The sequence below is a fragment of the Penicillium canescens genome (assembly GCF_028828765.1).
Source record: "Penicillium canescens strain IBT 15451 chromosome Unknown utg000002l_segment0_segment0, whole genome shotgun sequence".
Classification (NCBI taxonomy): domain Eukaryota; kingdom Fungi; phylum Ascomycota; class Eurotiomycetes; order Eurotiales; family Aspergillaceae; genus Penicillium; species Penicillium canescens.
The window spans coordinates 5,253,278-5,275,343 of NW_026703964.1; the positions used below are offsets into that span (position 1 = coordinate 5,253,278).

Here is a 22,066-nt window from a genome sequence, read left to right on the forward strand (position 1 = left end):
AGAGACGTTGAGACATGACATGACAAGCCAACGACCTTCTTTAATAACCGTGAAATATATGAGCGCAGTATGAGATGGACAGACAACGACGAGATGGAACAATACTTCGGTTTTCTCTGGATCTTCTCAGCGACAGTAGTTACATCTAATAAATAGACAGGATCCCCAAGATATCACTTCACGTACATCTCATTCCATTCCATCTCATCTCATCAATTCTGTCGATTCATTCTAACAACTCAAGCAATCTACAATCTACCAATCCACCAAAAAAACAAAATGCCTCAAGGCCCAGTAACAACCTACCAACAAACCCAAGCGAACCTCCTAATATCCCTCTTATCGCAATCAAACTCTCTAAAAGTAAATCCAAAAACAGCATTAGAGGTCTCAAAGGCCCTCCTAGGTCTCGTCCCAAAAGTGCAAACCCTCAAAGCCGCATCGATGGCAATGGTCAAGTCTGCACGGTTCAATCCATACGTTACTGCCAAACCATTTGGGTATTTCGGTTATGAGATACCACGTATGTGTGATGATGTCGTTGCTTGTTTGTTGCATTGGGCTGATATGCTTGTTTTTACTGATGGGCGGAGGACAGATAATATTGTCATTTCGGGAATTGAAGGGGTGGTTGCGAGGTTGGGGGGTTAGTTCATATCATGTTGAAGATATGGATTAGACGAAGACCAATAAGTCAAAGATCTAAGATAAGAGTAGGATCAAAAAGAAAAGCAAGAGTAATATAAGAGTAAATAGGATATAAATAGATATCGTCACGTTCGTATGAAATAAGAAACCTATAACTTGTCATGCACGCAGAGAAACCAAGCCAAAACTCGAGCTAGCTCGCTATCAACCAACTCCAAATTGAAGAAAAATAGCAGACGCTCGAGCGATGAGATATAACGTATCACTTGCAGGCCGTGAAAGGAAGTAAATGCTAGTAAGGGGACGGGAGGGGCAGGGGGAGGGCGATATGCAAGAGGGAGAGAAGGGGCAGAAGAAAGACAATGCAATAACTAGAAGATATAGTATGCCTGTGTCAGGGGAAGTTCGGAGGCTGGTTCGGCGTCGCAGAGCATACCGTCTGCTTCAACGGTCTGTTGGGGGTAGAGGTTAGTACGGTAAACCAAAGGAATTATAAGGATTGCCAAAAAGATAAGAAAAGGTAAACTCACATAACTCTCCGGGTCAACCTTCATCTTTGGCATGGTATCATTGAATTTCATATCCTTCTTCCCGACAGTGCGGCAGTTCTTAACGGGCAGAATCCGTTTCTTCAATCCGTATGACTGGACGATTCCAGCATCAATGGAAGCCTGCGAGACGAACATAATGGATGTTTCGGGGACGCGGACCTATCAACTCGTTAGTATCAATCAGACCAACTCCAAGGCTCTCAGGAAAACATACAGCAAACATTGGCCGCATAATCATCGGTTCAATCGTCGGAATCGAAGCATTCGGATCACCCATCTCCGCAACGGCAATCATACCACTCTTCAGCACAGAGACCGGCTTCGTACCGAAGGTACTGGGCTTCCACATAACCAAATCGGCCACCTTTCCAACCTCCACACTACCAATAGCATGCGCCATACCCTGCGCAAGGGCCGGGTTGATAGTATACTTGCTGATATAACGCTTAACGCGGAAGTTATCCGCGCCAGTATCGGCATCCGTTCCAAGCGGTCCACGCTGGGTCTTATTCTTATGTGCCGTGTGCCACGTGCGCAGGATGACCTCGCCGCAACGGCCCATGGCCTGCGAGTCCGAGGACATCATGCTGATTGCGCCGAGGTCGTGTAGCACGTCTTCGGCGGCAATGGTTTCGGCGCGGATGCGGCTCTCGGCGAAGGCTACATCTTCCGGGATGTTCTTTGACAGGTGGTGGCATACCATTAGCATGTCGAGGTGCTCGTCCAGGGTGTTGAGGGTGAAGGGACGGGTTGGGTTTGTGCTGCTTGGTAGAACGTTGGGGTGTTCGACGACGGAGATGATGTCTGGGGCGTGGCCGCCTCCTGCGCCTTCGGTGTGGTACGTGTGGATGGTGCGGCCCTTGAAGGCTTCGATTGTTTGTTCGACGAAGCCTGATTCGTTGAGTGTGTCGGTGTGGATCATGCATTGCACGTCGTATTCATCGCATACTTCCAGACACTTGTCGATTGCTGCTGGGGTGGAGCCCCAGTCTTCGTGGAGCTTCAGACCGGCTGCTCCTGCTAGAATTTGTTCTTCGATGCTCTTTCGTCCGCAGTCGTTGCCCTTGCCTGTAATGCCGATGTTAATCGGCAGACTGTCGCATGCCTGCATCATCTGGCGCAGGTGGTTTGGTCCGGGTGTGCAGGTTGTCGCATTTGATCCAGTGCTAGGACCGGTTCCACCACCGAGGAAGGTTGTGATACCTGAAGCCAAGGCTTCCTCCACTTGCTGGGGACAGATCAAGTGGATGTGCGTGTCAATACCACCAGCAGTAATAATCTTGTTCTCTCCAGCAATGACATCCGTCGAGGCACCAACAACCAGATCCGGATGCACGCCATCCATGACATCGGGGTTTCCAGCCTTGCCAATACCAGCAATCAGCCCATCCTTGATACCAATATCGGCCTTGTAGATACCAGTCCAATCGATAATCAAAGCATTCGTAATAACAGTATCAACGCATTCCGCATGGCCCCGACCAGACGCCTGACCCATACCCTCACGCAGCGTCTTACCTCCACCAAAGGCACACTCATCACCATAACTCGTCAAATCATTCTCGACCTTGATCCACAGATCGGTCAAGCCCAATCGAACCAAATCACCCGTTGTAGGACCAAACATGCGCGAGTACGCCTCGCGCTCCATGGAGAACCCAGAAACAAGCGCACTATCCGCCTGGGGCTCGGGCACATGCGCAAACCCAGCAGTCTGCAACTTCGTCACAATCTCCTCGGCGCGGTTCAGATCAACAGGTCCATTCGCCAACCAATTTCCACCGCGAATTACTCGGTTCCCGCCAATCTCGACCAGCGTCACGGTCTTGGTATCGCCAGGTTCGAAACGGATGGATGTACCAGCGGGGATATCCAACCGGAATCCATAGGACTGAATGCGATCAAAGTGCAGCTGCGGGTTCGTCTCAATGAAATGGTAATGCGATCCAACCTGTACACAAGTTAGCACAATCCGACGGCACCAATTTCACGAATCAAAGTCCCAATCACAGTTCCCGTGCATGGATTGTACAAGGACATACCTGAATTGGCCGATCACCCTTACTCATAACCTTCAACCTAATACGCCTCCGCCCACTACTCAACTCGACACGCGCATGCTTAGCCGGGATAACCGCACCAGGCATCTTCTCCGGGTGGAAGTCCTCGGGATCGGGATCAGGGAAGGCCTCTGGCGCAGGCACGGGCAGGAAACTGCCATACAACGCTCTTTCGAGATCACCTTCATTGCTACTGATCGGGTGGTGCACGGTGACGAGATACGTTCCGGAAATGAAGGTTCCTTCGACTTGTAGCTCGACTAGAGTTGCGACGACGGAGGGGAGGACGTGGCGGCGGCCTAGCATTGTTTTGCCGATTGACATGAGATCAGCGACGGAGTAGTGGCCATCGCGGATTAGCTGGTGACTATTAGTCCAATTGTTCAATTGTATGTAAAATTATGAAGAGGTGTACGTACCTCGTGCAGGACGGAGGAGATCAAGGCCTAGGGAATTAGATGTGGAGATTAGCATACTGTATCCCACAAGGCTGAGAAGTACATACCACAGCTTCGGCATGGTTGAGCCGCACTCCACGTGCTAGACGCCTCTGTGCCAAGAACCCGAGGTGCGCAATAGTGAGCTTGTCAAGCTACCAGGGATGTCAGTTGTTTGCTATGTCGAGTGTTCCGTGCCACCTACCTCCTTTGGAACGAGCTGCATGGCAGTGGAACCCGAACGCGGGTCTTGGCGTGCAGGGTAGGGTTGACACTATATGGAAGATATAGAGAACAGAGAGAGGTAAGACAGAGGGGTGACCGGTGACAGGTATATGAACTTCCAGGAGAGGGCTTAAGTCAAGAAAGGACATAAAATGAGGAATGTGGGGAGGGTTGACTGCCGTCTGTTTCCCGAGATAAGGCACTTTGATAAGTGCCGCGCAGGCCGATTGGGTCGGGCGAAGCTGTTTGGCCGCTTTAGTCAAGGCTTTGCTAATTGGTTGAAATTGAATGGAAATAAATGTGTGTGAGTGGAGGAGACGGTGAAGCTTGAGACCCGCTTATCTGATGGTTAACTGTTTAGCCTTTTATACTTCACTCTATACTTTATAACGTTACTTCTAACACTTCAGTACATTTTACTCCCGTAGGCATATATTAAATCCGCATCGTTCTCTCAACTAGTAACAACGGTGGGTATAGCCGCAAAATCCACAGTGATTGTAGAATATGCGCTTGCCCGGAAGACCAGGGTTAACACAATGCGGATGCGAACATCTGCCGGCCGCTTCAAATAACATCGATATATCGTTCTCTGATACACCTTTCTGCATCACAAGTTGCTCGTATAGCTCGAGGGATCTCACACGTGCGTCGAGTTCTTTGCTGAGGTCATCTCCGACATACGCAAGTACCGGACCATTAGGCTCTTGAATCACCCAGCCTCCGTTCGCGGTGTCGAGATTGAGATCTGGATGGGTGGCCGTAAGCTCTCGCAGTTCGTTGTCGTTGTGAAGCACTAAGGCGTTCTCGGGCAGGGGCGCGTTGTAGCGACTTGTTGCCGCATAGCCCATGACAACGCTGGTGAGCAAAATGACGATAAAGAACAGTTCGGGAATAAGGGTAAGAAGATTCCTTCTGATCGAGGAAGAACTATGTGGGATCTACTGGCCATGTTTGGGAAACCCAGCTGACTTAAATGAAGCCTGATCCCCCATTCCATAACGTGATACAGAATAAACTGCTTCCCCGGGTCAAATTCATTGTCTCATCACCATCTCCCACAGCCTTCGGGTGGCGAAAGCATACAATCACGAGTAACAGGTGAGAGCAGGGCTGTTTCCAGGATTAGCAAAAAATACAGTGACACTGCTGGACGACTAGGGCCTTGTCTCTCACCTAGCCTAGGCATGCATCATCACACCATGTCCTACAACCCTCCAGGCTCGCCGAAAGCATAAATTTATGAGTAAACCCCCTAAGGCCCGCTGTGGCCTTTTTCAGACTGGGCATTGATACAGTTCTGACAGGGTCCTCCTCCTTCGCCTAGGTGGCATGTCTCATTGTCCGACAGCTCGCCCGATGTAATCATGGCTTCGATCTCGGCCTCTCCGCGGTCGGCGTATTCACACACTTCATCTGATGCCACGGCGATAACTGTGCCATCAGGGTTCTTCATGTAGTAACCACCGTTGTCGGGCCACATACAGGCATTCACATTTGCGGCTTGGAATTGGCGGCCTTCTTCGACTGTTTTCAAGATAGGTACACCCTCGGGGAGAGGGCCTTTGTAGCGAGTGGTTGCCATGACGAGGATGAGACAGGTAGTGAGTAAATAAGGGAAGAGCATCAACTTGATGGGTGAGACGAGGGATTAAAGAAGGGAAATAGAGTGATACAAACACAAGGTTGGAGCCTGGGGAGACAAGTGTCATGTGATGGATTGTAATGATGAGGTAGCTAAATACAGTTCAAGTTCAGTTCAGTTTTCCCTAACGCCGAAAAAACCAGGGCTACACAGCCAGTCCCCAAATACTGCCTAGACTTAAGAGGTCTCGCTCTTGCGCTTCTTGCCACTCTTGCGCTTGCTATCAGCAGGAATCTTCTCCTTGCTAGCGGACACAGGCTCAACAACAGCCGCCTTGCGGCCTCTCTTGACAGGCGACTTGGCAGGTGTCTCGGCCTCCTTGGCCTTGCTGATGCGAGGACGCTTAGCAGTGCTGCGGGGAGGAGTGGGAGTCTTCGCCTTGGGGGGAGAAGGGGACTCGGACTCGGACTCGGAAGACTCGGAAGACTCATCGGACTGGGCCTGCTCGGGCTCAGCTTCAGCCTCGGCCTCGTGCTCCTGCTCCGCGCCGGCAAAGTCCTGCTGCAGCTGGTTGGCGGCGGGGTCGTGGTCCTCTTCAGCCTTCGTGGCCTTGTAAGCGGCCATCTCCTTCTTGTACTTTTCGTAATTCTCAGCATAGATCTGCTTCCAGACCTGCATTGGTGGGTTAGTATGGGTATGTATATTCATCGGTTGAGAGCGGAATCGTATGCTTACACCGCGGTCCTTCTCGTCCATGTTCTGCCAGCGGCGGGTGCCCTCGTCGGCGACATCCTTGGGGCGCGCATTTTCGCCCAGGTCCTCGGCAATCTGGGCACGGTTGGTCTGCATGAAGAGGAAGTAGGGAGTCAGGGCGCGCTTGGGCGCATTGGGGTCGGCGGGTGCGCGCTTGCGCTTCTTGGGGCCGCCGGCCTCGGACTTGGCTCCGGGGCTGCTGGCGCGGCCGGGGAAATCTCCACCAGTGAAGGTGGGACCAAGGGGGAGCTCGATTGTGGCGCCTTCACCGTCGGTGATGCTCTTCACGTGCTGTACGTAGGCCTTGCCTAGGTCGGCGAGGTAGCTTTGGACTTCCATCAAGCGCATGACGATCTAGTATCATTAGTGATGCTATTTATATAGATAAGGTAACAGTGCTTCGTCGCTTGAGGGTTTGGAGTAATGGTTTGAGGTTGGGGTTGTTTGGCGCGTAGCTGGTCAAGCTACGCGCCAACACTTTGACTGTGACATGATCACAGCGAGGTGTGATTTGCGCACAAGAAGCTTAGGATGATACTAATGAGGCCTCACAGAGTATCTGTAAAGCTCTAAAAGCTCACTGTATAGCTTTGATGTAGACAAAAAGGGAGAGTGTATGTGCGACGCGTAGCGCGGCGCAGTGAACAAGAAAACAACACACAGAAAAGCGAAAGGAAATACAAAAGAAAAAAAAGACGTGGACGTAAAAGGTATATAAAATGAACATACCAAGTCGCCAGCCCGACGGAGCTCTTCTTTGTTGACCTCGACGGTCGCTTCATTGTTGGGTGGCATGGTGGCGATTCTGCAAAGATGAAGTTTGAAGGTGAAGAAAAAGAGATTTTCGGGGGGAAGGGGGGGGATAGGAAAGCCGAGAGAGGGTCCCACCGGCCATCGACCCCCCGAATGCACCGGGCATGCTCCGCTACTTTCGGCTTAGGTTCTCTATTGTTGTCATGAGACCCAAACTTCAGGGATTCCTGGGCAACACCGGTGCTCCCGTCCTTCCCCCCAACTTGCCCAGTGACATGCCCCTCTAGGCACCTGGGACCGGGTGGTGACACTGATGTTTCTTTTTCTTATTTCTAAAACATACCCATGGTGGTCTGGGTGGATGGATGTGTCGATTGTGTTTTGGACTGATTTAGGCCTGCTTTTAGGAATCTATCGCCCTTTTCAAGATGGGTGTGTTAAGGATACGTAACTGGTTTCTTCATGACGGCTTCTAGCAGGCGCTGGTGATTCATATTATTGGGCTTTCCTATTGTAGGATGGAGTCTATACGTAATTGATATCGTTTGCCTTTGTGGAGATTTCCTAGTCCATGTTTCTTTTTCTAATATCGTCCTTGTGGTTGTAGAGAGGGCCTTGGGAATGCTGCTGCTGTCTTTTGGGGGGGGGGGGGGGGGGCGCGAGGAATCGCGCAGGCTAGGCGCCCCGCCTACCCCTCAACTCTTCAGGGTCGCCGAGGGCCTGCAGAATACCTATGAGGGATCCAACTTTGCCCGAACTGTCGATGCTGCAGTATGAACAATGCTCTTGTCTTGATATCCCTAGACTTCGAATTTTGAGTTGCTACATTTCTGCTTCTTGTTTCCTCTCTACTTGTCGCCTTGTTAGAGCTCTATATCTACCTTCGCCTACCCCTCTTCCTGGCACGTATACTATTTACTGTCATGATATGTTGCGCAACTTCTGGACTGAACTGGTCAGCATATTCTAGAACATTAATACCCTTTGATGTTTCTCTCTTGACACTTTCGTCAATAGCAAATTCTCAATGGCAGACATCCTTCTATAATAGAATGTTTCGGTAGTCCACAAGATATATATCTGCAATTCCATTTTATGATACCACTATTTATTATCGCTTTACTTATACCATCTTATAAAACCAACTGGTATAGATAATAGCAGATATGTTGTTATAATATTTACTTCAATATCCAATGATAAAATATCAGCCTAAATACGTAGCAGTGCGCTCAAAAAGAAACCAATATACACGTCTATCCTACACGTATTTCCGGCTATCTATTATGCAATCATCTAGAACTTGAAAACCTGCTCCTTGTTGTAGCCGAGCTCCTTCAGGATACCCTCGAGCTCACCCTGGTCCTTGGGGCTGACCTTGGGACCGGAGATGGCCTTGTACATGGGGGGAGGACCACAGATGAAGAGCTTGATGTTGTCTTCCTTGGGCTCGGGGAGGACAGTCTTCAGCAGCTCCTTGGAGATGTAGCCCTTGCCGCCGGTCCACTCCTTGGGGGGCTGGTCCAGGACGTAGAAGGCCTTGAAGCGCTGGGGGTAGGTGTTCTCGAGCTCCTCGAGCTCCTTCTTGAGGAGGATGTCCTTCTCGGTGACGTTGCCGAACACGAGGGTCACCTTCGTCTTGTCCTCGGGGTTCTTGAAGATATGGCGGGCAAGCTGGTACATAGGGGTGATACCAGTGCCACCGGCGATCAGGCAGATGTGGTTATGCTTGTTGGCCTCCCAGGGGTACTTGACGATAGGACCCTTCATCGACAATCGCTGGTCGACGTTGAGGGAGTGGATGTGCTCGGACATGGGGCCATTGGGGTAGGCCTTGACAACGAGCTCGAGGTATCCGGGGATTTCTGATTCGTTTAGCAAAGGAATAATTAACGGTCATGATTGAACTTACCCTCATCGCTGGTGGGAGTGTAGGGACGGATGACAGCCTTGCCGCCCTCGGGCTTGAACTTGGTCAACAGAGCAGCTGTATACAATGTCAGTGGTAGGAAATAACAGTTTGAAGCAGACTACTCACAGGCAACGGGGAGACCAGAGACGGCATCCTTGTCCTCATACTCGAAGCGGATACGCTTGGTGTTGCCGCTGAGGTTCTCAATGGCAGCAACCTTAAGGTCGATCCACTCCTCACCATTGAAGACCTTGGGGCGGTCCTTTGGCTCGGCAGCAGCGCTAGTGTTGTAACGGTAGAAGCCAGCACCCAGACCAGCAAGACCAACACCGACGTAGATGGGGGCCAAGTTGGCCTTCTTGGGAGCGGCCACCGCAGAGTACTTGCGGAAGCTCTGTGATGTGTTTTAGTTTGAGTCTATATAGACAGATTGATGCCTGCTTACCTGCTTAAGAGGCTGCGCGCAACGGAATGATTGACGGGCAAACATGATGGCTATGAATTGAGGGAGTGTGGAAGGGAGGAAGTGGAAGAATTCGGATTACATATGCAAAAGCGGACAGCCCTCCCTATCCCGAGCATGACGCAATTGCGGTACCTGGATTACTTTGTCATCTCGGATTTGCGGTAATGTGTCTGCATTTCAGTTACTTGGTACTTAGAAGTTCAGTGCCTTTGCTCAACCGAAAGTTTGACAACTTGCAAATCAAAAAAGGGCAGTCGGAAATCACAATCGACACCTAACTTACAAGGCATAAAGGCACCAAGGCCACAAACATCTCGCTATCCCCCGGACAGTTGGACTCGGACGCCGAATATATGTACCGAGTTCGATTGATAGAAGTAAAGCGAGATCATTCGATAGGATAAATCAGATGTTGGACGATGGTCTTCTCGAACCCATTGGTATCTGCTCCCTTGAAATGAAAAACGCAATCGGCAAAATAAAACCTTGAACAGGTACATTTCGGTAGGCATTTCTTGTGTTTAAATATAATTCGAGTGGGATAGCTATGCACGTTCTGATGTCAAGATTCCAGTAGTGGGGTACACTTTATGCGGGTGATCTGATCCTTGAAGTTGACATATCGTAATGGCATGAGGGATATAAAATCTACAATACCCTACTGGGATATAAATGATTCAAGAAACCCGATGATTTTTTTCAAAATAACCTAGAGATGCCACCATACGGGACTAGAGACATCCAACCATCTCGCCCATCCGGGCAGTGGTTTCCACAGACCATCTTTCATGCATGCTTGGCCATAAAACAGTCATTCGTCCACACACTCCAAACCCAAACCCAGAACGATACATTTAAGCAAAGGTCGAGGGGCGAGAGTGAGTGAAGATCTTCTTGCCAACCTTGCCACCAGCGCGGTGGGGCAAGGGGAACTTGAGGTCCTTCTGGAGGAGCTGCTTGATGTAGGGGCGGCGGATGCTGTCGTTGTTCTCGATCTCAACAACCTTGAGGATCTGTAGAAATTGTTAGAATAAAGTTCGAGTCTCGGCTTATCAGAAAAACGTACGTGGATGGAACCGAAACGAGAACGGTGACGGGCAGCCATGTCCTGGTAGAGGGCTTCAACAGCGTCGGTGCGGCTCATCTCACGGAACTCCTTGTACATGTTGTGGGTACCGGAGCGCGAGTCGTAGCGGATCCAGATACCGAAGTTCTTGACCTTGAGGGGACGCTTCTCGTTGATCTAGAAAGTAATCAGCACCGCTTTTGTCGTGCGGGTGTTCATCCCAACATACCACATTGAGGGTGACGATCTCGCCGTTGGCCTTCTTCATCTTGCGGAGCGCAGACATGAAGTACCAGAAGCGCGACTTGGCCACAACGGTGTTGGGCGCAAAGATGCGCATGCGGTACAGCTTGGGCGTGGGGTTCGCCTCGGTGGGCAGGTGACGCCCGATGACCTGGTACTCAGTAAGACGCCCTGGAGATGTTCCGTCAGTCATGGTTCTGAATGTGATCTCGAATCTCCAGATATTCAATTCAAGGGATATGGCGGTGCGCGAAATTAGTTGGCGAGAGTTCAAGAAGTTCAAGGGGTCGGTTGTGGATGTTGAAAATTTCGAGATTCGATAGATAACCCAAATCGACAGTATCGTGTCCCTCCATTGCAGTTGATAACAGCCGTTGATTTCCTTGCATCCTTCTCTTCGTGATCCTCATGTCGGTATCGTGTAGTCTTGTTGCATCTCGAATTCGTCCAACAATTGCGCGCACCGTCTCTCGAATGATCCAGGAATATCGGGAAGGGAATAGAAATCACTCACCCATCTAGAAGAATTAAATGTTAGTATGAATCTCTCAATAAATCGAGCCAGAGGTACTCACTGTGATTGTCGCTGTGGTGGTTGAGTCGTTAGTGTGCCGTCGGTGGAAAACGAGAATTGTGAGGTTCCGATTGTGCTTAGGGTTACCGCCCTTGCCCTAAGCGAGTGGAGGCTTTCCGCCTCACGCTAGTCCGCTTCTGGGATTTTCATGCGCCACAAGCAGACCGCCCTCACCGCCCTCACCAGCCACAGTGCCGGACCTACCCCACATGTCTCCAACAATCAATGGCTTTCTGTAAGTCACGGATGTTATCCTCCCCGGACACTGTTGTTTTCACAACTCACCATTCTGCGTCTCGCTTAGGCCGGTGAGACAGAAATTGAAGATGAGCATTTTTGCAACCGGCTTCAAAGATGCCTACCTCAGTGGATCTGGCCCGCAACTAGCTGCAGTGCTCACTCCGATCGCGACGCCCGATGACCCGAACCGACTGCGCTCCTTTTACCAGTTCTCCAACGCCGCATTCCTTTCCAAAGACCTTCAATACGCGTTATTCCATGGAAAAAGCTTGAGAATTCCCAAGGCCGAACAGAATGCCTGGGTAGACATTTTCTCCGCATTCTGGGAAGCTATTGGTGAGGTCCTGAAGTGTGAAGATCGTCACCCCGGTGCCAGCATTGTCGCCGTCTTCAATGCGTGGAAAAAAGTTGCCAACACTTTGATCAGAGGGTACTCCAGCTCTTCCAGCCTCCCTGCTTGGACACTGCCATGTTTGTACACAGTGGGAAAGTACCTGCGCATCTTTGCGATCAATGCCGACCTCGAGGCCTCATCTTTGGTCTCGGCTGGCTTTGGGTTCCAGGATGATATCGCAGCAGATGTTGAGAAGAATGCCCACCTGGAGAACGCGGCCCAGGTCATCAATCGCATGTTTACTCTTTGTCTCAGTGATAGGTAAGTACTGATGAGATCTGTCAGACCATTCCTGCTAACAGATCAGGGCACCCATTGAGGAATCTCGCAAGTGGGGTATCTACCAGATGACCAATCTGTTGTTCAAGACTTATTTCAAGGTATGCTTTTGCCTACTATTGCAGGGACCCGCTAATGTCTGTCGTTTAGATCAACTCTGTTGGCCTTACCAAGAACATTTTACGTGCCATCAAAGCCTCGTCGGCTGATTTGCCCTCTCTGGATGCTTTCCCCAAAGCCCACATCGTCACTTTCAAGTATTACGTTGGAGTCATTCACTTTTTGGATGAGAACTATGCAGAGGTATGTCCAAAGACTGCCACGGGCGATTGCCGAGACTGATCTTATGTGCAGGCCGAAGAGCATTTGACATGGGCTTGGAAGATGTGCCACCGAGATGCGTACAAGAACCGAGAGTCAGTACCTAAAACTAACTACAAGCTGCTTTCGCTAACAAGCTGGTAGATTGATCCTCACATATCTTATTCCCTGCCACCTCGTGACTACTCATACACTGCCCACCAAGGAACTTCTTGCGCCATTCCCACGACTTGAAAAACTTTTCCGGTCTCTTTCGACCTGCATCAAAAAGGGAGACTTGGTTGGATTCGACCAGGCCATGACCGCTGGCGAGGAGGAGTTTGTCAAGAGACGCATTTACTTGCCTCTTGAGCGTGGACGTGATATTGCTCTTCGCAATCTGTTCCGCAAAGTGTTCCTCGCTGGAGGCTTCGAGGAGCCCAAGGATGACCAGCCAGCCATTCGACGAAGCCGTGTTCCCGTGGCCGAGTTTGCCGCTGCTCTTCAAGTTGGTACCAACGCGACTGGCAGGTCCCGAGTGGATATCGACGAGGTGGAATGCCTACTGTCCAACCTCATTTACAAGGTAAGCTATGTCGATGTTCATGACGAGCTCATTAACTAACTATTCTCTCCAGGGCCTCATGAAAGGATACATTGCTCGTGAACGTGGCATTGTCGTCCTGAACAAGAAAGGCGCTTTCCCGGGTACTGGTGTCTAAAATTCGGTGGCAACAAAAATGGCATTCGCCATCAACTGGCACGTATCGACAAACTTTTCGATTATGTTGAGCATGTCCGCGTTGGACTTGCATCAACTGGGCTGACATCCTCCTCAGCCCACATTCCGCGGTACTCGAGATACTGATCCGAATAGCTGCAACGCTAATCCTGACCCAGATAGTACATCCAGATAAATGTGTGATCCTTGGGCGTAATGCAGATGAAAGGTCAATCAAACCACCTCCGGTCCATACCTTCGTGCATGAACTGTGGGTAATATGGCCACCAGAGCCACAATGGATCACGAAATTACGAATTGATAACCAATGAAATCAAACAGTTTTTAATTATCTTCGATTCTATTAGCAAAGTATAGTAGTACACGAGTATATACGCAGTAAACCTAAAGTAACCCAATGTCCAACCAATCCTACCAGCACTCCCATATCCACATCATATCCATACAATACCAAATACAAATACCCAACCTAACAAGTAGTAGAAACAGAACTAGAAACCAACTCACCAGTCTGAAAATCATCCTATACAACCAAGTTAGCAAACCACTTCCACTCTCACTTCCGCCCAAACCACACATGACACCCTCACCCCGTCACCAACTCTAAGGAAAGAACTCACCATATGATTACACAAAGCAACAAAAAGATCAAAAAACAACAACCCCCACGCTCCATTTCCATCTGCATAGTCCCACTCCGCATGAATGTAGACCGCGACCTAACAATCAGCGCCAGATAATGCGCTCGCAGCCTCGATTCTGTATCTGGTGTGTGGGCATATGCAAAGCGCGCACTGGCCAGGATCGTGCTGCAAGATATGTTTGTGTGCAGGCCTTGTTTTCGGAGGGAGAGGCGTTGGAGGACGGGGAGGTTGTATTTTAGGGCGGCGCAGCTATTTTATATAGATATTAGTATGTGGGAGGAGAGGAGAGGGGAGGGTGGAGGTGTGGATGTGGATGGGATGGGGGAGTATGGAGAGGGAGGAACATACTAAATAGCCGTATCCCGCAAAATAACACACCCAGCCCGATGATGATACACTGTTGCCATTGCACCCTGGCTCAATTCTCCGTCTCCATCACTGCCTGCAGTATCTGTGTCTACATCCTCGAGCTCCCAGACTCGTTTTGTGGCGTTGTGTCTCAGTCGTGGGTAATAATCTCCTTTATAGAGGAATTCTAGGACACAGGATAAGACCTCGGCTTGTTCATCCGGTAGGTCGATGAGCTTGCTTGGATGGCGGGGAGGTGTGCGGGTGCGACTTGGGGTCGGTGTTTGAGTTTGGGCTTGAGACTGGACTTGGGCTGCGAAGAATGGGGATGCGCTGAGGATCGCTTCGTGGGCCGCGAAGAGGCGTTTTTGGGGTCCCACACGCAGCATTACTATTGGGGATGTTGGGGGTGATCTATATATTTTGGTTAGCTAGGGTAGCTTTTGTCTTTGGGTTGGTTCTCGGTTTGGAATTGGATTTGAGATGGCATTATATTGCACTGTGTTGCACGGATGGATGGGTCTCTGTAGATGGTGAGGGTTTTCACATACCTTACGTCGGGAGGATTCTCATATCTCTTCCTTCGCTCAAGATGACGCATCCTGTCCGAAGAACTAGAATCGTCTCTCTCTTCCCCCTCCTCTCTCCCGCATTCGCTCTCGTTCCCTCCTATCTCTATCCCTCGGCGTCTGTACAGCCCTCCGCGACTGAGGCGTAAAAGCCGAAGACTTGCCCGCGCGATACCTAGGCATAGATGGAGTTTCGGGTGTGCGCAGCATGATTGCGTTCTGTTCTAGTATTGTATTTCAATTGGAATCAAAGGGGAACAGAGAATGACAGGATACACAGAGAGAAACGGACTTCAAGTTGGATTGGGATTGAGATTCAGGGGCTACCTATTTATAAAGAGTGAGATACAAGATACAAACCAGTTTCAGTTTCAGCTTCTGTATACATGTATGCACCCGGAATAACTTATGTTATATACGGCAGATCGTCCCGCTAAAGCTGTCAGTGACTCGATAGGACGCGTCACGACTAGTAATACGCGTAACGCGTAAAGTGGAAAAGGGGCGCGTGGTCACGGGATGTGGGTATATTCGGAGATTGCACTCGACAGAGTAGAAGTGATAGATCATTTGTTCAGGGGTTTGAATTGTGACGTGTGGAATCGCCAAATTAACTAGTGGATTCGACCGAGATCTAGCATTGGTGCTTTTTGGTCTGTACCGAGTTACTACTGCTGCATCTACAAAATTGGAAACAGATTAAGGTAAAAATTCGATTGCATGTACAGCTGAATGAAACCCGCACTAGGTACAATGCAATAACTCAAATGGCCACCGAACGCCGATGCTTTAACGCCCCCGGAAAAGAAAGACATACTCCCCGCATCCGTATTCCACATTCCTCCGTCCAGGCGCCATATGCCAGTGCAAGAAAAGGAGACAAGAAAGAGATCGAGAGAAAGGAGAGCTTCACAGGAACACTTTGCGCGCGTCCTTGGGGTGGCTCTCGCTTGGACAGTATGGGCACTTGAACCGGTTGCTCTTCCCAAGACGCTTCAGTGATTCCTCTGCGATGACATGTCCGCAAGGCATCATCATTGGTGGGTTCTCATCTGTCGCTTGTTCCTTGGATACGGGGCAGACGAAGATCGAGTGGAAGAGGTATGAGGGCGGGAGTGAGATTTCGACCTGGTAAGAAATGAAGTGTTAGTATGAACATGGAGAGCTGGTTGGAGGGGAAGGATTCTCCTACCGGAAGCTCGTTTTCAGATGTCCACTCCGTGCGCTTCGCTCTCATAATAGTCTGCAACTTCAGCAGCGTTGGCAAGGCGATCGCACCGGCAGTCGCAGCAATGTAAAGTGGCGAGTCAGCCGACAACCCGAGAAGAGAACAGAACTCGCGCGTGAAGAAATGGGCCACATCGTCCCAGGCGGATGCAGTGTTGAAGAGAGATGCATAAGGCGAGGCTTCGAGGTTGGGCGAGTAGGCCATGGCGCCGATCAGCTGCTGCACTTCTCGCAGGTATCGAGGAACAAAGACGTGGAATTCACGGCGGGCGTATGCTAGAGCTTCCTGCCAGCCTGTTGGTCCGCCTTGGCCGCCCGATCCTCCGTGGTACAACCACACGTACTGTAGACGGCAGAGCTCGAATTCCAGATTACTGCCCCGGGCTTCCAGGGCGTTGCGGTGTTCCCTTGACCATTCGATTGCGGGTAGAAGGTTCTTGTGTTCTTGTAGTTGCTGGAGGATGTAGTACATCGAGGCGAACTGTTTCCTGATCTCAGTTGAGGGGACTTCGTCGAGGTCGAGGAGGTTTGCGGGGTCGCTGGTGCTGGCGCTCGCGCTCTCATTTGTCTGCTGCGTTGGAGTATCCATCTTGTGCTCGGCGATCTCGGAGAGGAACGTTGCGGCGACCGCGAACTGACCTTCGCGGAGGAGGTGCATCGCAATCGCGCGGTTGATCAGGTTTTCTTGTGAGGAGAGGGCATCGTGATCGGTACTTGGAAGAGGACGGTCTTTGAAGAGCTAATTCACATGTGAGAGGGGCCTTGCGAACGGAGAATGTAAGACCAAATACCTTATCGAGAGATTTGGTGTATTTGTTCAGGCCGCTATGGATTTCCTTCAAGCTGTCATTGATCGAGTCAAAGGACGATTTGACCGGCGTCTGAAGCTTGGCCATGGTTACCGGCGCCGAGTCTGGGTCTATCAACGAACAACCTCGTCAGTTGAAGTGAGCGGGGATGGTTTCTACATGGTTTACTGACCAGCAGCTATGGCATCGCGGGCAGATTGCAGTAGATCGATCGTCGACTGGACATTCTTTATGCCTTGTGATGCCTTGACCCTTTTCAGGAGCCGGTCGTGTTCTTTCTGGACTACTTCCATGCTTCCCGATATCGCGGAGGTGATGTGGTTACCGCACACCGATTCCGCTTGCCATGTGGAGGAGATATAAGAATGTTTTATCGGCGCGGCCTCCAAGTAGCGTAGAGTAGGAGTGTACGCGGTAGAGCAATGGAGATTGGATATGAGGGGAAGATATCCCAGCCCGAATACAGTAGCTTAATCTTGTTCCGGCTGATCGCCTGACGACATAGTCCACGTGATTTACCTCTAAGCGGAAGTGAGTGCGAGAAGTGACATCTCGTCAAAGATGTTTGTTCGGCTTCCCTTCGCTTTCCAGCATCTCCAGGAGTGCTAACAGTGCCAGGTATCCGATGTAAGGGTTGTCCTCCTTCGATACTATCCTCCCCTGCCGAAACTATTGATTGACAGTCAGCTGGGCCTCATACACCGCCCTTTTTTGCCATGTGTCCGTACAACCAATGAACGCCCAGTGTTTGCCTCGGCTAAAGTTCCCAATTCAGATTAGCGCCAACTCAATGTTTGCTCACTCGCGGGTATAAATACGTCTGCCTCCCCCGCCCTTCGTTCTCTTTTCCTTTCTTCTTCATCCAAGTGCACGGGTTTTACACGCATCAGTGAGGAGACATCCGAGATCGTGTTTTTGCTAGTTGAAAACTACCAAATTGACCACTTCAGTCGGCCCCTTGGGGAAGACTGGGAATTTTTGAAACAATACATGCCCTGATCCTCCTTTCTCATCGAGGTCAGATTTGGTATCCACGATGGGAGGCTATACCCAGCCACCGCGCGCATACCATGACGGTCTGCTTTTCATCACTTGTCGTCCTTGCGATGGCTTTTGGAGAAGAGAGCTGGTCGTCGTCTAGTGTAGATACTCTGTAATGAAAATTTTATTGACATGAGAATGTTTATGTCACCGATCGCGTCAACAAACCTTGCCATCATCGCCTGCCCCACGATAGGTGCTCGAGCTCGCAGTTCATGTTACGCTCGCACTGAGTACTCATGGCGCTAGCTTCGTCGATGGGATCCTTCTTCTACATCTTGGCAAGCTGTCCCGTTCTCATCTGGCTTGTTTCCAGTCAGTCGACCACTTTCCTACAGTGCGGCGCCTCGTCACAGAAGGTCGTCCTACCGTGAACGCCCAACACTTCTACTAACAGTTGGACGATCAGTCCAAGCAGTGTCTCAGTGCGGCTGAACCGGCGGAGATGCCCCTTTACCCTGTCTCTCACTCGTCAATACCAACCCAGCCCCCAGCTGCTCTCTCCACCATCGCGGCTTCCGCGAGACGCTAGGAGGCATTAGCCTGGAGATCATCAGAGACTGTTCCTTTCAGTGCCAATGAGTTGCCCTGCTGCGATCCGATGGAGCTTTCCAATTTTCTCATGAATCGGGTCAGGGTTCCTGATGCTGTCATTCTGACGCTCGAACACGAATATGGTGTTTGCTGACCTGCAGATCAGCTTGTCCCAACCACCCTGCACGTTGCATTCCACGATGATGTGAATCGGTATTGTTCCTAAGTAGACAGCGAACAACACAATACTCCTTTTCAGCCGACTCTGATCGTGCACCATGCAAGGCATCTGCTTGGGCAGACGCTGCTCCGAGGAGGTCACCGACTATACACAACACATGGAGGATCATGGGATAACCCGTGGCAGTCGAATCTCTTTGCCGATTCGGGTTCCACACACAGGTAATGCAGGATCTACAGCCGGCGCAGGTCGCATCGAAGGCTCTATTCCATAATGTCATGCCCCTGCGACCGTCGGGCTAGTCACACAATACATGAACATCTCTGCCTGGCACTCTTCATGGGACCGGCTGAATGAAGATGGGCTGACGGGGAGTGATGGCCAGATTGGATCCTCCTGGATGAGGTTATCGGGCTTACTCGCTATTATCAACATTTGATTGGCCATACCGATCGATATCGTACTTTGCACCGAATGTTCCCTGCCTCAGAGTCTGCGCATTGTAGGCTCGCATCTTGTGAAGAGTGGGTGGTTCTCTGTAGTTCCGGTACCGTTAACAAAGAATAGTCCAGATAGTAGTCAATATGCTACCAACTTTTACTATTTCAATTCATTTCTTCGAAGTCCGATTGGAAGAGACATAATTTGCCTTGGTCACGCGACTTTGTTGTCCGTTTTGTGACTAGCCTCGGATGATGCGCCTCTTCCTTGGCTGAGGCGCAATATTCAATCTAAATTATGACGACCCCCTGTACTTTGCAGGAACCTACATTGTTTAAAACCTGTTTCTCCTTTGTTTTCATTCTGTATCGATGAAAATGTCACCACTAGCTTATTTGTATATCGCGAGAATGCATCCTAAAAATATATGAGCAACTTCGAAGTAACATGCCTATATAGGCTTTGCTTGAGCGGGAACCGATTTCTGTTATGATTATTTCTGAGTCTCGGAGGCCGGTAATTTAATCAATAGTCCATTATCCAGAACGCCGCTAAAGTCGAATTATCAACGCCTCTTTTGGATCCGCTAGAGATACGTCTCAATACCCAAAAAAAAAGGCCCCTTTGAAAATTTGAGACGCCGAGTGTCATATCCGCCCTATAATACTCCTTTGTTTCCCGACCACAGATGAGTCTTGGACACTGGATATTGCTCCCGGTGCAGAAGACTGGGATATATTCCTATTATGTCCAGAACCCAATGGTCGGCCATGGCCAAGGCGCCAGTATTGCTAATCTAGCAGCCTGCATGCGCGCTAAAGCCGTTGAAAGGTTTGTTATCTTTACGGCTCCTCCCGGTGGCTGATCTTGAGCTATGGCATGAATCATCCATGGATTGCTTTATGCATATTTCTAACCCCACCCGACAGTGCCTTTGTATACGAGTACGGCGTATTATTCATAAAATTCCCCCTGGAATGTAGCCTTGATCGTCGCATATGACGACCCGAGACAAAGCTTCAGAATTTCTGTTAGAAAGACAGTCTCGCCCTACAACATGATACCTATGAAATCTTCACTGCCATCCATTTTTCCAATCACTCTCTCAGCTGCAGGTAAACATGGGGTGTGGGGAATCAAAAATGGGTGAAACATTCCTCAACATTGTACTCGCAGCCACGGCGTAGTAAATGGCATTTCAATCAAGGGCGACAAAACAAAGACCCATATATATAGCACACCTCGTTTCAAATTTGTTGTTCTTAATCATTGTGCATTTCCCACAAAACGCGAGTGTCTTATCCGAAACAATCGAGGGTCCCTGTTTCCCTTAATAGACCCACATACCATATCTGTTGTCATCAGGAGGCAGAGTAAGGATCGACAGGCACAATCCTTTGTCGCCTGATTCCACACGCAAGGTCAACTTTCTCCTTATCATCTGCTCAATGCCGATGTGATGTGGCTGGTATCCAACTTCACCAGCCGTCCATCTCTTGTCGTTCCTTATAGACTATGATTATTGCCAAAACACCCTTCTTTATACGCCATGTCGCTCTTCTCGCCTCCTCCCTGGGTTTTTCCGACCATTTCGGCCTCTACCTGGCTAGGTGAGCTCTTCCAATTGTCCACGGTCGCTGTTGGCATCGATTTAACCGCTGGATTTAGCAATGCTGCTGGCTATGCTTGGGCACTGGACTATGATCGGTGAACCGAGATATGGCCTCATGAAACCTGGCCAGAATATACCGTGAGTATTTTTCCTTATGACGTCTTGGTACCAGAGTACTCCAGAGTGAAACTAACAGACCAAAGGTTCATTTCGGATATAGGAGCTCAAGAATTGAAGCCATTGTTCATGATTGGATGTATCACCACAGTGTTGCTTCTCAACCTCTCATTTTATCAATTCATCCAAAACAAGGGATACGTCAACAAGCTCTGCACACACGCATCCTTCTTCTTTACAGTGCTGGGAAGCACAGGCTTGATCCTGCTATCCGTCTTCGACAACATCGACCACCATATAACACATGATGTATTCGTCACTATATTCATGTAAGTCTCCGCCAAGATATCATATCATGCAACTGCTGACAACCGAAAGTGTGGGGTATCTAATCAGTGCTGCCCTGATGTGTTTAGATTATGTCCATCTAGGCATCTCGCATGCTCTGCGAGAGCCTATGATCTTTACAAGCTTTGTGATCAAGCTGTCCTTCATCATCGTCGAACTCTCCCTCGTCATCGTATTCCGTGTCACCGAGGCCATCCACTATAACCAGAACAACATGGCTGCCACACTTGAATGGGGTATGTGCTCCCTACTCTTCTCGTTGGTCTTGTCAGCTGTACTAACATGCATTTTAGTCATCGCCTTCGTGTTCACTGGCTATATTCTCTCCTTCATCGTCGATCTACTACCATCGACTCAAAAACAGCTCCATGTCGAAAAAGGCTATGAGCAACTCGAGATGGGGATGGCCCACCCATAACCCACGGCCGATTCACTCTTTTATATAGACTTGGCAATTTGTTAGCGTTCTTTTACTTGCCAGGTGTGATTAACATGTATATACTTCTACGCTCGTGACATGAATCTTGGACTTTTCAACTCTTGGCTTTGAGGTAGATCCTCGGCTACAATCAATCAATTGACTCTAGCAAGCTACACTAGGAACACATCTAGTCTCGTGAACTATATTTGAATATAGCGCTGCCCAATTAAGACAGGCTAGTGGCATTGGCCTACACTGCGTTCCACCCGCTTTCCTATTCCAGTCCCCAAGACCGAATCTCGGCCTAATAATAACAGCTAATACCTCCGAGGATTGCCCACGACTCCCTAGGCTACCGAATTGCTGCAATGAGGATACCGATTCACCTACAGGGCTGAAGCTGTGGGGAGTGGTACGTACGCATCCGCCTCATAGCCCTAGCGCCAAGAACTCGGCAGAAGCCCAGCGCCAGCAATTGATGTGCTCTAAGGGAACTTTGTAAAACCCAATATTACGCCAATTCTGTCTGAGAAAGCTTGTCAATAT

At 49.8% G+C, this 22,066-nt stretch overlaps 9 protein-coding genes across 9 annotated transcripts; 2 read left to right on the plus strand and 7 right to left on the minus strand.

The window, feature by feature from the left end:
• Positions 1–1,019: 1,019 nt before the first annotated feature.
• N7446_003231 (urease Ure) lies at positions 1,020–3,922 on the minus strand (the record flags this gene model as incomplete). Its single annotated transcript, XM_058511980.1, has 7 exons — positions 1,020–1,100; positions 1,179–1,358; positions 1,414–3,150; positions 3,242–3,619; positions 3,679–3,705; positions 3,765–3,851; positions 3,902–3,922. 7 exons carry the CDS (start codon positions 3,920–3,922, stop codon positions 1,020–1,022), a joined length of 2,511 nt encoding a protein of 836 aa, XP_058377516.1.
• Positions 3,923–5,176: 1,254 nt separating this feature from the next.
• Positions 5,177–5,506, minus strand: N7446_003232 (uncharacterized protein; the record flags this gene model as incomplete). The annotated part of the gene is made up of 1 exon (XM_058511981.1): positions 5,177–5,506. The coding sequence occupies one exon, from the start codon at positions 5,504–5,506 to the stop codon at positions 5,177–5,179; it is 330 nt and encodes a 109-aa protein (XP_058377517.1).
• A 237-nt stretch (positions 5,507–5,743) lies between these two features.
• On the minus strand, positions 5,744–7,054 carry N7446_003233 (uncharacterized protein; the record flags this gene model as incomplete). Its single annotated transcript, XM_058511982.1, has 3 exons — positions 5,744–6,178; positions 6,242–6,613; positions 6,989–7,054. The coding sequence occupies 3 exons, from the start codon at positions 7,052–7,054 to the stop codon at positions 5,744–5,746; spliced, it is 873 nt and encodes a 290-aa protein (XP_058377518.1).
• A 1,254-nt stretch (positions 7,055–8,308) lies between these two features.
• On the minus strand, positions 8,309–9,414 carry N7446_003234 (cytochrome b5 reductase family protein; the record flags this gene model as incomplete). Its single annotated transcript, XM_058511983.1, has 4 exons — positions 8,309–8,877; positions 8,925–8,999; positions 9,051–9,318; positions 9,370–9,414. 4 exons carry the CDS (start codon positions 9,412–9,414, stop codon positions 8,309–8,311), a joined length of 957 nt encoding a protein of 318 aa, XP_058377519.1.
• Positions 9,415–10,244: 830 nt separating this feature from the next.
• On the minus strand, positions 10,245–11,561 carry N7446_003235 (60S ribosomal eL20 domain-containing protein; the record flags this gene model as incomplete). The annotated part of the gene is made up of 5 exons (XM_058511984.1): positions 10,245–10,403; positions 10,457–10,633; positions 10,686–10,870; positions 11,271–11,370; positions 11,559–11,561. The coding sequence occupies 5 exons, from the start codon at positions 11,559–11,561 to the stop codon at positions 10,245–10,247; spliced, it is 624 nt and encodes a 207-aa protein (XP_058377520.1).
• csn12 lies at positions 11,483–13,208 on the plus strand (the record flags this gene model as incomplete). Its single annotated transcript, XM_058511985.1, has 7 exons — positions 11,483–11,508; positions 11,578–12,168; positions 12,215–12,287; positions 12,337–12,489; positions 12,541–12,602; positions 12,652–13,072; positions 13,125–13,208. The coding sequence occupies 7 exons, from the start codon at positions 11,483–11,485 to the stop codon at positions 13,206–13,208; spliced, it is 1,410 nt and encodes a 469-aa protein (XP_058377521.1).
• Positions 13,209–13,663: 455 nt separating this feature from the next.
• N7446_003237 (uncharacterized protein) lies at positions 13,664–15,007 on the minus strand (the record flags this gene model as incomplete). Its single annotated transcript, XM_058511986.1, has 4 exons — positions 13,664–13,751; positions 13,849–14,121; positions 14,221–14,634; positions 14,772–15,007. Coding segments are annotated over 4 exons (1,011 nt in total), but the record flags the coding sequence as incomplete, so codon positions are not given.
• A 504-nt stretch (positions 15,008–15,511) lies between these two features.
• On the minus strand, positions 15,512–17,465 carry N7446_003238 (ubiquitin-protein ligase RMD5). The gene is made up of 4 exons (XM_058511987.1): positions 16,998–17,465; positions 16,808–16,935; positions 15,982–16,755; positions 15,512–15,917 (listed from the first exon to the last, which is right to left on the minus strand). The coding sequence occupies exons 1-4, from the start codon at positions 17,116–17,118 to the stop codon at positions 15,699–15,701; spliced, it is 1,242 nt and encodes a 413-aa protein (XP_058377523.1). The 5' UTR covers positions 17,119–17,465; the 3' UTR covers positions 15,512–15,698.
• A 3,106-nt stretch (positions 17,466–20,571) lies between these two features.
• Positions 20,572–21,517, plus strand: N7446_003239 (Frag1/DRAM/Sfk1 family protein; the record flags this gene model as incomplete). The annotated part of the gene is made up of 5 exons (XM_058511988.1): positions 20,572–20,632; positions 20,691–20,772; positions 20,838–21,080; positions 21,130–21,335; positions 21,393–21,517. The coding sequence occupies 5 exons, from the start codon at positions 20,572–20,574 to the stop codon at positions 21,515–21,517; spliced, it is 717 nt and encodes a 238-aa protein (XP_058377524.1).
• Positions 21,518–22,066: the final 549 nt, after the last annotated feature.

What these genes read in the sequence shown, in the direction of transcription:
- N7446_003238 (XM_058511987.1), bottom strand. Translation starts at nt 17,118, where the DNA reads ATGGAAGTAGTCCAGAAAGAACACGACCGGCTCCTGAAAAGGGTCAAG. An exon ending in ACACCAAATCTCTCGATAAG is followed by an intron (nt 16,756 to 16,807) that starts GTATTTGGTCTT and finishes CATGTGAATTAG; the next exon opens with CTCTTCAAAGACCGTCCTCT. An exon ending in CATCTGAAAACGAGCTTCCG is followed by an intron (nt 15,918 to 15,981) that starts GTAGGAGAATCC and finishes ATTTCTTACCAG; the next exon opens with GTCGAAATCTCACTCCCGCC.